Consider the following 14,103-nt stretch of genomic DNA (forward strand, 5'->3'; position numbering starts at 1 on the left):
GATATCATTTATTTCATTTATTAACATGAGATAAACCAAAGTCTTTCTTTTTAAATATTTCTGTTATTTTCAAGACAATATATTAAAAAATAAGTTTCTGTAATTCTCTCTTTATAAATGCATTAACATTTAACTCGATGAAATCTAATGAGTTCTTTCTAAAAATAGTGTCTACAAGTATAATTATTACATAAATATAAGAGTTAATACAGAGATAAATACATTCTATAAAAGACGCTGCACCATTACGATTTCGTGCGTATTTGTTGCTGTATTTAAATGCAATATATAATATATATCCAAATATTTTATATATAAAATATTTTACATTTTACACATATAGATATTTAAAACTATTCATATAGTTTCAAGATATAAATATATAAATGAATAAAATATCGAATATTAAAAGTGTCTAAATGTGCCGTGCTTCTTTTTGTAAATTCTCTTCTCCTCTCTTCTCGTTTAATAATTACTCTAATATTTGTTCAACATAACTTTAATTTTGCCAACAGTGATTAAACGGATCTATTTAAAGATGGAATGTGTTGATCGAAGAAAAATAATGCAACAACATTACATGCATAGCATTTCGAAACTGTTGACAAATAAACTTAAGTTACACTTTATATATTATTTATGTCAAAAATAATCTTGTTTTGATTAATATTATCTTTTAATATAAATTTGAGGTGAATATTCTTCCGAATAGAGTACAAGTAGTTTTTAATACAAACGTACTTTCTGATATCACATAAACTCGCGGCATGCGAAGGCAGTGCTAATAGAAAAATGCAATTAAGAAATCAATAAAGTGATGTTATAGCCGTTTTTACAGCGTATATAATTAAAGTATAATAAATACATAACTGTTCTAACATTTCGGCTTCTTTCACGATTCATGAAATAGGAAAGAGAAGCTTTTTAATATCAAAAGGTTTTATAAATAGAATTTGCCAATCATAATAAGTTTTGTTAGTTTCTTAATATTGCACATGTGTGTGTTATATCTTTATTTGTAACATTGTATCTTTGGTCGATGTCGCAGAAAAGATTAAATCTAACAGTTACGAATCTGACAAGATTTCATAATATAATGGATATGCAATAAACATAGACTGCACTGTAAATTAATTTAAACAAATAAAAAAATTAAGTTAAAAATTTTTAACTAGATAACAGATATTGCGTATTGTTATCTATTGATAAATAAATAATGAAAAAAATTTCAAAAGTTTTGAGAATATCTTGGTCAAGTTGATTAAGTTCTATTCCCATAGAACTCAGACAAAACATTCCAATATATAAAATAAAATAAATACCGTTAACTGTTAATAAAAGTGAATTATAAGAGTTTAGGTTAATCATTTTTTTAGAATATGTATAATCTATATTTTTCCAGTCTTTTATCTTCTTCTATATTCCCACATTATCTATCTTCAATTTATCTTTTCTTTTTGTACAGGATATTCCAAAAAGACTCAATTTTGGAAACATATTAAGTATTAACTTTAAACGTATTGGTTTTGATCATTTGTATTAGTTCGTATAATAAATTTTTTATTCTATAGAAAGTATTTTCATTAAATTTTAAGTTCATTTAAGCTTATCTCGTCCTGAGAATACGTTTCTAAAGTTAGAATGTATCTCTCGAAAATATCGTGTAAAATATACTTAAAAAAAAATCTATTTGCCTTAGTGTATCGCACTGCAGTCTCTTATTCATTAATCAGCGACATTTTGTAATTCAGGACACACACATACATATATAAAAGAATTTCGAAGTTATAAAGGATAAATATAATTTCAAAATCAAAATTCTTGTATCGATATAACAACTTGATATATCTCAAAAAGAAACAAATGTTCTAAATTATTTATATACTATTATGTCAGTATAAGTATCATGTACTATGTGTATAATTTTGTATATGTATAATCTCCATACATTTCGGAAATACATTATTTGAAAAATACCGATATATCTTTATCGGTGTCAATTGCTGGTTATATTATGCTTTATGCTGGGTATATTATGCTTTAAAATTGCAAATATATATGTCCCCTGGCCTTGATACATTATCAATGTAACATAGTATACACATAATATGATACAGCTGTAAAAGTATAATTTTATAATTCTCGTTCGATCTGTTAACCGCACGCGCGCACGATTAATAAAGTCGTGCTAATTAATAGCCACCATCTCATGATTCTAAACGTGTGTTAACCATTTGCGAAACATGATAAATTATAATACAAAAATCGTATATTATGTGTCGCGTTTCGATGGCGGTATTAAATGTTCTGGAAGCTCAGCCGGTAGATCGTATCCTTCGAGCTTTACATTAATTAGATGCATGGCTAAGGCAAATTCGTCAGAATCTAAGAATCCATCTTTATTAACATCTGAAAGCTTCCAGATCTTTCCGAGCACGCTGTTCGGCAATTTGGACTTGACCATTTCTGATTTGGCCGCTGGTAATACAAAATTATGCATCAATTAGAATATTTTATTTTAAGAAGGGTAAATATATAGTCTGTAAAAATTTATCAGTCTTACCTGCTCCCGTAATTTTTCCATCTTGTGGCCCAAGCGATTCAAAGATGCTATCATATTTATACCTTTCCTTATTGACAATCCATTCTGGTTCACCTGCACCCGCATCGATTCCTTCTCCTCTTTTGTATCCAAATGGACTAACTTGATCTTCTACACCTTCAAATGCTCCTCCTTATTAAAAAAATGAAATGAGTAAAAAAAAAATATATATATACATAATCTTTTATATAAATTTAAAATATAAGTACTATATCATATAGTTTCTCACATTAATTTTTTTTAATTAATTAAATTTATTTGTCCTTTATCAAAAGTTTTATAGAAAACTTGAGCAATTTTTTTAAAAGTATTTAAGTTCAAGATTAAAACGATTTAAATGTACAAAATGTTGACAATACCTTTAATAAGTGGTTCCGAAACGGTGGTGGTTTCTTCATGCGGTATCATAGCCATAAGCTTCGCGATATCTTCAGCGAGCATTTTGTCAACCACTTCTAATAACTTAGGCTTCAGGGGATTAAATTTATTAAAATCGTGATGCGCTAAGCTCTCTTGCATCTTCTTTAGATCTGGAAAATCACCAGGTGAGATCTGTTGCTCTCGTTGAATTTGATCATAAGTCTGGCCCAAATTTTTTATCAGCTCTTTCTTCTTGTTATCCTTGCCGAACATACTCGGCATGTCTTTCCGTAAAGCACTTATTATATATGCGTGCACCTGTAAATTGATATAGAATTATAGAACATGAGAGTTTTTCTACCATATCTAGTGCAAGACTTTTAATTGTAGAAAAATTAACGCAGATTCTTTGCTTCATATATGTACCTTTGCTAAACGCGCTCGTTTAATTAAGTCATTAAGTTTCCTTAATGCGGCATTTTTTGGAAGCGACTGCATGTCCTTGAACAAATCTTGCTCTTCATCTTCAAATAATCTAAAAGAAGATCCACACACAACGTTCAAACATAAAATATAGAGATGATTGATAAAATAAATGATACAAAAACACTTACCTTCTATTAACATCGTATCTTAACGGCTGATCCCAAAACGAGCCAATGTAGACCCTAGCCACTTCTGGAGTTTGCAACACCTTCCCCAACGACCACATTAAAGCACCATATACTCTCATGAGCTGCTGATGGTCTATCATATCAGCTTTGTTAAGAACAATTCTAATTTTATCATCATGCCCACGTAAGGCCTCAATGGATCTACGGAATTCATCTGATATATCGAGCTTATGAGCATCAAACAACAAGATAATCCTATCTACTCGCTCGGCGAACCATTCTAAAACACCAGTAAAATCGTAGCCTCTGTCAACCTGAAGAAAACATATTATTTAGTTATTTACTATATTTGTCACAGGCAAATATATATATTTGCGAAAGCAGAGCTACAAAAGCAATATACTTACTCGTTGCTTCTCACCAGACAATATACCAGGTGTATCCACTATAGATATGCCCTTCAAAACAGGCGACGCTACGGTCGAACACTGAAATCTGTTCAAGAACGCATTGCCGAATTTTGAGAGTGGCCTGAACTGTTTGTTCGGATCTACGACCAAGGCGTTTCCAGGAATGACCCCTTCTTTCTCATCGTACATGACCGCTATAAACCGATCCGTAGTAGGCTCTGGTCCGATCCTGATGCCAGGAAACTCCCTCTCCAGCAGATATTTGATAAACGTGGTTTTGCCGGTGGAATACTGCCCGACCAAGAGGATCATTGGCTTCGCGTCGAAGTCCGGATCGTCCAGCTGCGGCGAATGAAAGTCATGGAACTGATAGTACTGCTCCAGCGGCATCAACTTGGACTTGTATATCCTCTTGAGGCCTTCGGTGACATTTTCGAAGAGATCCTGCTTGTTGTTCTCCTCGCGATTTAGCCAGCTGAACATGTTGGCGATCTGCGGACAAAGTTCGAGTTCTACATTCCTTCTGGTGGACTCGTCATCGCGCACGTTCGCGCACGGCCTGAATTCCGAGGCCAAGGTTGCATTAGCGTCAAGTAACGTCGCGTCCTGTTAATTACGTTTCCCTCATTTAGCCGGATTACGAGGCTAACAATTCTAGATCGGTCGTTCCGCGCTGGAGCGCGGCTTACAAAGGTTAAGGTTATCAGATCGATTATTATCGAACCGCTCCGCCTCCAAATGCCACGCTTGTGAGAGACGTGTCTCTTCGAGGCAGGCTGAAAGAATTTGGAAAGGATAATCGCGTGGAGAACGTCGTCTCTGCCCGCTGAAAAACTCGGTCGGGTCTTGATCTAGAAAGCGACTTTTGCTACCACCTTCTCCCCCGATATCTCGTCCGGCACACCACCTCCTTTCCTTCCGCGACTGGGACCTGGGACCTTAGACGAGATACTCGAAGCGTGTGACGAGGAGCGAAGTGCGAAAATGCAAAGAGTGTGAAAAGGAGCACGTGGACGGGGCCCCGGGGAGGAGGACAGGGGACAGGGGGAGGCAGGGAGGGGAAGGAGAACTGGATGAGTCGTCGTCGTCGTCGAGCACCAACCTTTGCTTGGATTCGCCGGTCAAGGATGAGCGGGCGCGCTTGACAGAGCGCGACGGACGCGAGGACGATCGCGGACTAACGGGAGACTCGGGGAGACACGACGCACGACGCCGAGGTGGCCCGCCGCCGACGTGACGTATGCGCGGCCCGACCGATCGCGGAAGATCGCCAGCGAGAGCGAGGAGCGACGCGGACTTCCGGGGCGGACGTGGTGGCGGTGGCGGTGGCGGTGGCGGTGGAAGGCGCGCGTCGCGAACGCGCTGCGCGAACGGCTCTCGGGAGCCTCGGGAGAGAGAGCGAGCGATAAATCTGGAAACTGATGCAGATGTATCCTCGAGAAGATGGGCGGCGCGCGACCGTTGGCACGGCACGACTCTGTCTGACAGGTTCACAGGTTGTCGACGAGTGACAACAACCACTGTACGGCATTGAGCTCATTGTCAGTGCCGACAACTGACAATTGTCAAAGCGCGAACGAGGGGGCGGGAGGGAGAGGGGGCGGAAAAGAATGCTGACTAGAAGACGCACGAAATATGATTCACGGATTATGAGCCGTTCTCGTAAATGTTTTGAACACAAAGTTAGTTAAATTATTTATGAATAAATAAATTGATTAATATAACTGAGTTTATTGAATAGAGATGAGATAAATATATAGGAAAATGAAGAAGATGGGAATGTGGAAGGCGATTTGACAGATCCTTTTCTATCAATGTAGATTAATTTTAATCTCGGTTTGATTCAAATATTCATTTTAATTTACTTTCTGTCTTTTTCTTGTTCTAAAAATTAGAAAGAGAAAATTGAAAAGTATAAGTTAAACCAAAATTAAAGTTATAGAAATGGACATTTTTAATTGTGCGATTTAAATCTCCAATCTCGAGAGAACAAACGTTCGAGATACATATCTCGTTAATCGTTTCATTGCGATTTTGATCAGTTGCCGAACGCGCGAGGCTCACGCGCGCCAAGTTCAGGTCGATGGTCGAGATCGACAGTTTCATAACTTCGCGGTCGAACGCGCGCGCTTTGCCGGTGCAGGGACTGCAGGGAGACGCCTCGCTTCGCGCCGAGGACAAACGGGAAGATATGCAGGAGCAGCCGGACGCGGAGAGGAAACGTCGACGAAATACGAGATGGTATCGCCTATACTTGATCTCCATTATCTATTTTCTCTCGTATTTTTTGTCCCCACTGTCGAACGCGACGACGCGACGACGCGATGGGATCGCGGTGAAAGCTCGACCGACAGAGCTCTCGATCCGCTTTCAGATTTTCACGATTTTCGTCGGATTCTTGTCCAACTTTGCGATTTTCGCGTTGCGAAACGCGCTCGCAAACATGCATTCATGCGATATTCCCGGCATTTCTGCATCCTGTATTCTTTGCGTGCGTTCCCGCGCGAAGTTGGGTACTCTCGCGTTACCACGCGAAGCTGCCGAGTTCGATTATTTTTCAAATTTCGTCGTCTCGCAGTTGCAATAATGTTGCAAACGGGAGTCGCGTAATGGCCGTCGCGTCGAGAGGGAAAGACTCGGTTCGCGAAAGTTGCTCGTCGTTTTCGTCGTCGGTCAACGTGAGGGATGCCGAGGAACGCGGGGACACATCAAGGTACGATAAATATCGTTCTTAATCGAAGGGTTACGTCGAGATCTGTCTGCTCTTCGAAGAAAAAGAATCGAGCTTGCGTTTATCAAATATATGTATATAATTTATAACATATTATTGTCGTGTATATATGACAAATTATATAATTTATAAATTTATACATAAATATATATAGATATATGTATATAAATTATATAGTTCATTATATATGATAAATATAAAAAATATTACATAATTAAATTATTTATATATTGGGCACCTCGCGTCCAAAAGGGAATATGCTTTAAAAGCGCCAAATAAATAATGCTTCCTCTCTTCCTCTCTTTCCTCTTCGTCTTCATCTTCACCTGCCATTAATGAAGGGAGCTCTAATTCATTGGTAAATGAAGCTCTCATATTATCTTCTATTATCGTAGTCGTTGAAGCACATCTTGTTGTGAAATTGTTAAAAATTAAGAAGACGCTAATGGCAAGCTAATAGCTCCGTATCCAAAGAAATTGATAGGTTTAATAATTAAAATTGACTTATTATTTTATTGCTTATTTATTTATTTAAGAAATTAGCTTATCACTTTTTTTCTTTCGCTACGTTTGGGTGTAGAATGATTGCGTGACGAGTCAATGAGTCATTAAAGCGGAAAGACGTGGATGGGCTATCCACGCAATCATTTATTTCTTGACATTTGATAACGAGAAAATAGATCCGCGGCATCGGGAAAACATAGGGCGTCACTCCCACGAACAGTGAGTTATGTAACGCTGTAATAGTTGACGAATGACAGTGACATAACGGAGGCGTAATGTTAACAATGCGAATGCGTGGCCATGCCATGAGACAATCGATAACTATGACCTTCCCTCATGCAAGCCCGATCGAATCGCGAAACGTTGAATCGCGAGCGATCAACGTGCGGCGGATTCGCGCGAATAAAATCTAAATCGTTGAATGGTGAGTCACGAAAAACGATAAGCCTATAAGCTTTCTGTCTTATCTTTCCTGTTAAATGCACGGCATTGAATCTACCGCAGCCCTTGACTCAGACTGACCTAAAAATGAAATATTGCGGAAGCAGCGTTAAAATTAATTAGGCGATAACTCGCGTAACTCAGAAAAAAAATTGCAATTGCTATTGATTTCTTCGCAGTGATCTTACCTGAAGAAAACTTCGCACATCAGATCGAAATGCTATCATACTGAATGTTTATTCGCCTCGACAAGCATTTATTTCGTCGTCACTTATACCTTAAATTACTTTCTCGGCTCGTTCACTCATTTGTAAAATATTATCTTCACTTTCGCTCGCGATACAGTGCTACAGGAATAGTTAATTGTAACCATGTGATGGCAAAATGTTTCGTTCAATTTATCCGAAAGTAGAACGCGCATTGAGATCAGAGGTATATCTCCTCTGATCTATTGTACCGAGCGCGACTGTTTAATTGCTAATTGCGCACGCACTATTCGGCGCAACAGACAATAGTTCACGCCAATAATCGTACATGATATTACGCAATGATATGCAAAACGAGTCCAGTGTCAGCTGTTGCATAAGCAAAACGAGCACATCCCGGTTAAACGATTTCATGTCCATTTATGCGTCTTAACAAGCTTCGCTTGAATTACAACTGGTTTGCAGGGATACCGAGTTTGTAACGTGCACATTATGCACTCGACCACAACACTCGCAGCCTCCCTAAGGAGTAGAATGCGGATGTCTTTAGCAATGCAACGTCGAGCTTTGAAATGATTTGAAAAATTCGGCATTTACCATCTCTCGCTCAAATGTCGGTAGCATTTTATAATCGTCTTCTTTTTGAAAATAATTTATTTATAATAGCTACATATTTTGCCATATAAAAATCTATAGATATTATTTATTTTAGTAAAACTCTCTCAAATCTTTAAAAGGTATATTCTTATCTCTTTAGATTCTTCTATAATATACGATTTCTGCTCTGTTTAAAAGGCGGAAGTTAATTCAGTTTAAAAATTATCTGCAAACAGCAACCGCGAGTAAAGAATAAAAAATTTAAATAATATCAAATAATTTAATCATAATACTCAATCAATCAGAAATGATTGAAAAATTCTTTTAGAAAAATATATTTTTATATTGGAAAATAACAGACGACATAATAAAAATTAATTTTCTTGGAAAAATATTTTCTTAGAGAGCGACAGACGGATTTCTTTTTTATTATTTCTCGTGTAAAAATTTCTATCTTATATTAATGTCAATATAGATATCACTGAAATGATATTCTTATCATTTATCATTATTGCATAAGAATCTGACGGTCTCATTTCTGTCACTGATAACTGTTTTGACGATTATCTGCAATAAGATGCCAGAGGCGCCTTCTATACCGTACTTCTCGTAACGCGTCCACTCATACCGACAAATAAACATTTATTAAATTACTAATTTTTTAATCAAACTTGCTTAGGTTTAAAATAAATGTTATTTTTACAGAATTTGCACAGCAGACGCTTCACCTATCGATGGATTCTTCGGGTACGCATGACGCATGTAGATGAAAAACGGAGTACGTATTCGAATATTTTGTTTCACTAGAGGATCAACGTTGGTAAGTGCAATAAAAATTTTCACATTATTGTAGTCGCGAAAATAAAATGCTTTTTCTTTCCATTTTATCATTTTAATGCCTATATATTACTTTATGATAATATTATAGATGCATAAGTCTACAGTTCATTAGACAGTACAGTTAATTGCTAATATCTATTAACAGTTCATTAGACGGCACAGTTGATTTGCTAATATCTATTAACAATTATGTGAATAATAATTATGAGTATTAAATAACTGTTCCTATATACTTAAATTAATTTAAGTATCACGCATTAAATGCATTAATATTTTACATCTTTTGTTTCGCTTTACAAACGTAGCAATGATTTAAAACATAACAATGATGTAAAAACATGAGCGTAATAATGAATTTCAATTAAGTACAATTATACAAAATTCAGCGGGTTTTACATTTTACATTCTGCGTCCCAATCGTTCGGAATCACTTCGTGCCATGCTTGCTTCAGGTTTTGCAATAGGCAAGGACTCGCGCAGTTAGGAATTTCCAAAGAGTGCGCATTTTCGGTTTTCGTATTATTCAAATACAGCGCCTTCGATAACAGAGAGAAAAGAATTTTATTAATTATTATTCTCTATAATTATATAATAGAATTATATAATTATTATTCTATAATATATAAATCATTAGAATAGCAATTGGGAGAGAAATAAGAGAAATATTTAGATAATACACATGTGTGCAACATTAACTCAGTACTACAATATTAGCATATAAATATAGCATATAAATACAGGCAATTTAGGAATTCCAAATAATTTTCAGCGATTATGTCTAATTGCCAATTATACTGCCGTTGATTAACTACATTAAACACGTATCATTTCTGATAATTAGACATTTATTATTAAGTGTATCTATTATAATTTGTAATAATAATGTATAACAAAATTCTTAGATAGAATTTTAGATGTTTTAAAATTTTCGCGATATTCGAAACAATTTCTGATTAGAAAGATATTCGTGGCTATATCATAAACTTTAACGATAACGATACCACGATAACCATACCTTCACTTCTTGGTCGGGTCCATTATTGACGAGATGTAGCTCCAATATCAGCGTCGCTCCGTAATCTGGTTTAAAAAGTTCGTTCGTAAATCCCATTGTTCTCAGTACGTTGACGATAGTTATGTCGTGAGCAGAATAAAAATAAGATCGTTTTGGCTTGGGATCGTTTTTATTCTCTTCCATACAGTGTAAAATCTCTTTCAGCAGCGGACCTGGAAATACCGACATAGTTATAGTTTGCAATACAAGATCTCGCGATGCAATTTAAAAAGTGCATTTGCAGCGATATCTTTCGCTGCCTTTGCAGAGATATCGCCCGTACCTCCACGAAGACGTTTTTGAATAGTGCCCTCGGTAAAGATAGCCAAGCTACGAGCGGCTATCTCGCGCATCTCGTTGTTGTAAAACTTTTTCGTCCACGCCGGAAGCTGCAAACCGTGTTGCTCCTCGATCTCGAGAGTGTTATAAAGGAACTCGACGTCGGTGATCGTACTCATATTCTTTCCGGTGTGCTCCGTTAGTTCCTTATAATAATCGGCCATTTTTTCGCCCGATTTATTTGCCTCGTCCATATATGCCTGTTTTAGAGCTTCCTCCAATCTCGGGCATGGCGCCTTCACCGTTATCAGCTACAATAACATCACTGTATTGAAAAATAAGCTTCTTTACAGACCTGCATGTTCTTGATAAGCAACTTGTCTTTCGTTTAAGACTATTTGGAATATATCTTTTTGTCATAGAGACTATTTCAATTCGAGTATTTTCGCAACGTAGGATAATGGAATTTTATGCATAAAATCCGTTGGCTACGCGTAGATTATAATAAATTGACTCAAACTTGTTGCGATCTAAAGATTACGAATAACGCATTTTTTTCTTCCCCAAGTAATAAAAGGGATCTTTTTAAGACAAAGACATAATGTATGGGACTTCTTGAAGATTTTAAGCTGTAGCCTTTTAGCTTAGAATTTAGATTATAAGTCTGATCCTCTGGATTATACCTTGTCCAAACTTCGTGGTATCGAGTGTACAGGAACGGGGGTCCATGCCAAACCGGGCACGAACATGTCCTCGGGTCTCGGCACGAACAATCCGGCGAGTAATGCCTGCGCCGACATGACGCACCGATCCGCGTAGCTGCTACGCACCAGCGTGGCTGTGCTCTCGAATTTACGACCGATTATACCGCCGTATTTTAAGCGTATCCACTGACCCACGTTATACAGTTGAAGCATTCCTTTCTGAAAGTGCGTCGTGAGATTGATAACGCCCGCCATGCCCGATTATTCGCGCCCGATCGCGTTTTACAACCGCGATACATATTGTGCGCAAGATGCGATCTAATTTATGGCGAATCCAGACATATATTATCGTATTATATATAGGGCTATCGATCTACGTGTATTTCACCCGAACCTTGGTCAAGGCACCCCAGCCACCGGGCCAATCGTAATTTATGTAAGGATCCTTAGGATAGGTCTCTGTAGGAGTTCGGTCGCCGTGACGAAACAGCTGTTAGAAAACAATAACGAGTTCTGTATGAGAGAAAAATACTATTCATTTAATATTACGCACGTAAGTTTACTTCATTTTTCCTCATCTAATAAATTCTTTGACTAATTCGAGATTCTAAAGCAAGATTCGTTTAAATGCTATTTCTCGCCGCTTTAAAACATTGGAGTAGCATTATATATATTACATTTTATTAATATATTTAAAAAAATATTAATACGATAAACGTTATCCTGTTATTACATATCGTTTATGATATTAAAATAATATTCGTTACTTAAATATCTCATAAAATTGTGAAGTTAATAGATTCATATTTCATTAAACGTAACATTGAAATTAAATTAACGCTCCAAGGAAGCGGAATAACGGCGTGACGGGCCAACTGTTACAAACGAGATACTCACAAAAACCACCTGCCGCAATGTGTCACGTTCGGTAGCCGGAGACGCGAACGCTGCGTATGCTAGCATCGTGCAAGCGATGAAGATCGCGAGTGCAACGACGCTCACGCAAACGCCAAGCTTTCTGGAACGACGATTACCCGTCGAGGCTCGTCCTCTTGCTCGATCCATTTGGCCCAATTACACGTTTCCCGTGGCGATTCCAAGTAACTTCTCCAATCGTAGACTAGATAATAAACGAGAGCTCGTTAGCGGCTAACGTAATGACTCGAGCACAAACCGATAGTCATTTAGGCGCTCTCCCTTGTGTAAAATAAGTTTAATGCACGTAAAGTTACTTTGCGCAATGGCGAACCGGTTGCTAGCTTTATTTATCTCAATGTTTAAAATTATCCCTGAATTAAGTTCGTAAATCATTGTTTTATCAAAATATATAGGAATCTAGTTACCCAGATCTAACAATGATAATGATAAATTAAAGAACGAAGAAATAAAAATGATAATCTTTTCAAGTTATTGAAACTTGGTATCCATATTTGACAATAATCCATAAATTACAAAATTGTTTATCTCTTAAATACCCTTTCCCTATATTGTGCAAGGGGTATTTAACAAACGATATAACTCCCACGCTTAAATCAAAGAAGAAATATTAAGCGGAAGATAGCTTTCCTCATTTTCGTAAAAGGTCATGGTTGGCTTATCCGGCGTCGTCAACAAATGATTCACTGAATTGCATTAACGTCGGATCGTCTCTCTGATACCATGCATCAGAAAACCACTCGTTTTTCGATCAGATAAAGAGAATACACGCGTGTGCGCTTATCACAGACTGCTCTATCATCTGTCATATCATGGCAAGTTTACCTCTGCTTACGCACGACGTGGAACGTCGTTCGACTATAGTCGCACTAAAACCCACCGTGTACAATACGGCACTGCGGTCGCCGGAGCACGTCGTGCGGTATCCTCGTCGCGTCCTTTCTGAAGCGTGCGGAGCAGAGGGAGACGCAAGAGATGCGTGACGTGCGTGCGTTGCCCACACGCCGAGCGAAATCGCACGGACTCGTGACTCGCAATCCGAGACGTGCGGTAGTCGGTCGGGCTCGCGGTCGCCAATCCGCGATAACACACTCCGTTATTATCGCCCCGAATTACGGAAATCTCGCTCGCGGATGAGAGCCGACACGCGTATACATGCACTCTTCTTTGCAGCACGCTTCTCCACGCTTCTCTTCCGTGTCGCACATATAGCTGAAAGATCGACCGTGATGGCTATATATACGTGCGTGTCTGTCTCTGTGTGTCAATACTTGCGTAGATCCCACCATATGAATGGCGCATCTGGCTTTCCAGTTGCACCAGTTGTCTCTCGTTTATACAGCGATGCGTCGTTTTCTTTTTATCGTAAAAGTGATCTCGTGATCTTCGATGACTGTGCGACGTCTGAGTATGATCAAGCAATATCGTTAATGGCTTTAATGGCTTCTTAGTGACCTTTGTCTCTTGGTAACGGCGCTGATAAAAATTGGATACCGTTAATGGCTTTGTAGAAAGAATACAGATGATTGCGAATTATAGAATTTTTGAAATATCCCACGAAAATGAATGTTATTATAAATACATTTTTTTTTATCAAGTCGTTTCTGAAAGCGTGACCAAAAAAAAAACTTTTAATATGACGGCTGAAAGTGCCCAGAATATTGTCAAATAATTTTATATGAGTCTCGACGAATCAGTCAATAAGATTTTGATGCTGACTATGTTAAAAAGTTGCTGTCTCACGTAACTTACTAGAAAAAAGTGTGACTAATCCGTATTGTCCCTCTACTCTAAGTGACGAATAGAAGCAGGTGGTATTTAGCAT

At 37.6% G+C, this 14,103-nt stretch overlaps 3 protein-coding genes across 6 annotated transcripts in view; all 3 read right to left on the bottom strand.

Moving 5' to 3' along the window:
• Bcs1 (Bcs1 chaperone) overlaps positions 1–14,103 on the bottom strand; it is a 216,861-nt gene that overhangs the window by 30,532 nt on the left and 172,226 nt on the right. The window lies entirely within an intron of this gene.
• On the bottom strand, positions 3–5,253 carry LOC139767799 (EH domain-containing protein 3-like). 3 transcript variants are annotated; one of them, XM_071697425.1, is made up of 7 exons: positions 5,089–5,253; positions 3,984–4,478; positions 3,577–3,890; positions 3,389–3,497; positions 2,962–3,280; positions 2,564–2,734; positions 3–2,478 (listed from the first exon to the last, which is right to left on the bottom strand). In XM_071697425.1, exons 2-7 carry the CDS (start codon positions 4,467–4,469, stop codon positions 2,273–2,275), a joined length of 1,605 nt encoding a protein of 534 aa, XP_071553526.1. In that variant the 5' UTR covers positions 4,470–4,478; positions 5,089–5,253; the 3' UTR covers positions 3–2,272. The 3 variants fall into 3 exon arrangements, with proteins under 3 accessions (XP_071553526.1, XP_071553528.1, XP_071553527.1); XM_071697427.1 differs by lacking the exon at positions 5,089–5,253 and adding an exon at positions 4,862–5,018; XM_071697426.1 differs by lacking the exon at positions 5,089–5,253 and adding an exon at positions 4,711–4,849.
• On the bottom strand, positions 9,336–14,058 carry LOC139767800 (lysosomal acid phosphatase-like). Of its 2 annotated transcripts, none has more exons than XM_071697429.1 (7): positions 13,159–14,058; positions 12,240–12,462; positions 11,737–11,832; positions 11,322–11,561; positions 10,643–10,949; positions 10,321–10,532; positions 9,336–9,841 (listed from the first exon to the last, which is right to left on the bottom strand). In XM_071697429.1, the coding sequence occupies exons 2-7, from the start codon at positions 12,405–12,407 to the stop codon at positions 9,698–9,700; spliced, it is 1,167 nt and encodes a 388-aa protein (XP_071553530.1). In that variant the 5' UTR covers positions 12,408–12,462; positions 13,159–14,058; the 3' UTR covers positions 9,336–9,697. The 2 variants fall into 2 exon arrangements, with proteins under 2 accessions (XP_071553530.1, XP_071553529.1); XM_071697428.1 differs by having other exon boundaries at positions 13,104–14,058.

The sequence above is a fragment of the Temnothorax nylanderi genome, unplaced genomic scaffold (assembly GCF_030848795.1).
Source record: "Temnothorax nylanderi isolate EJ_2023f unplaced genomic scaffold, tnyl_v1.0 TNYL_tig0012_pilon, whole genome shotgun sequence".
Lineage (NCBI taxonomy): Eukaryota > Metazoa > Arthropoda > Insecta > Hymenoptera > Formicidae > Temnothorax > Temnothorax nylanderi.

What these genes read in the sequence shown, in the direction of transcription:
- LOC139767800 (XM_071697429.1), bottom strand. Translation starts at nt 12,407, where the DNA reads ATGGATCGAGCAAGAGGACGAGCCTCGACGGGTAATCGTCGTTCCAGA. An exon ending in TACCACGAAGTTTGGACAAG is followed by an intron (nt 10,950 to 11,321) that starts GTATAATCCAGA and finishes ATGTTATTGTAG; the next exon opens with CTGATAACGGTGAAGGCGCC. An exon ending in TCAAAAACGTCTTCGTGGAG is followed by an intron (nt 10,533 to 10,642) that starts GTACGGGCGATA and finishes CGGTATTTCCAG; the next exon opens with GTCCGCTGCTGAAAGAGATT.
- LOC139767799 (XM_071697425.1), bottom strand. Translation starts at nt 4,469, where the DNA reads ATGTTCAGCTGGCTAAATCGCGAGGAGAACAACAAGCAGGATCTCTTC. An exon ending in AACGAGCGCGTTTAGCAAAG is followed by an intron (nt 3,281 to 3,388) that starts GTACATATATGA and finishes ATCAATTTACAG; the next exon opens with GTGCACGCATATATAATAAG. An exon ending in TTCGGAACCACTTATTAAAG is followed by an intron (nt 2,735 to 2,961) that starts GTATTGTCAACA and finishes TTTTTTAATAAG; the next exon opens with GAGGAGCATTTGAAGGTGTA.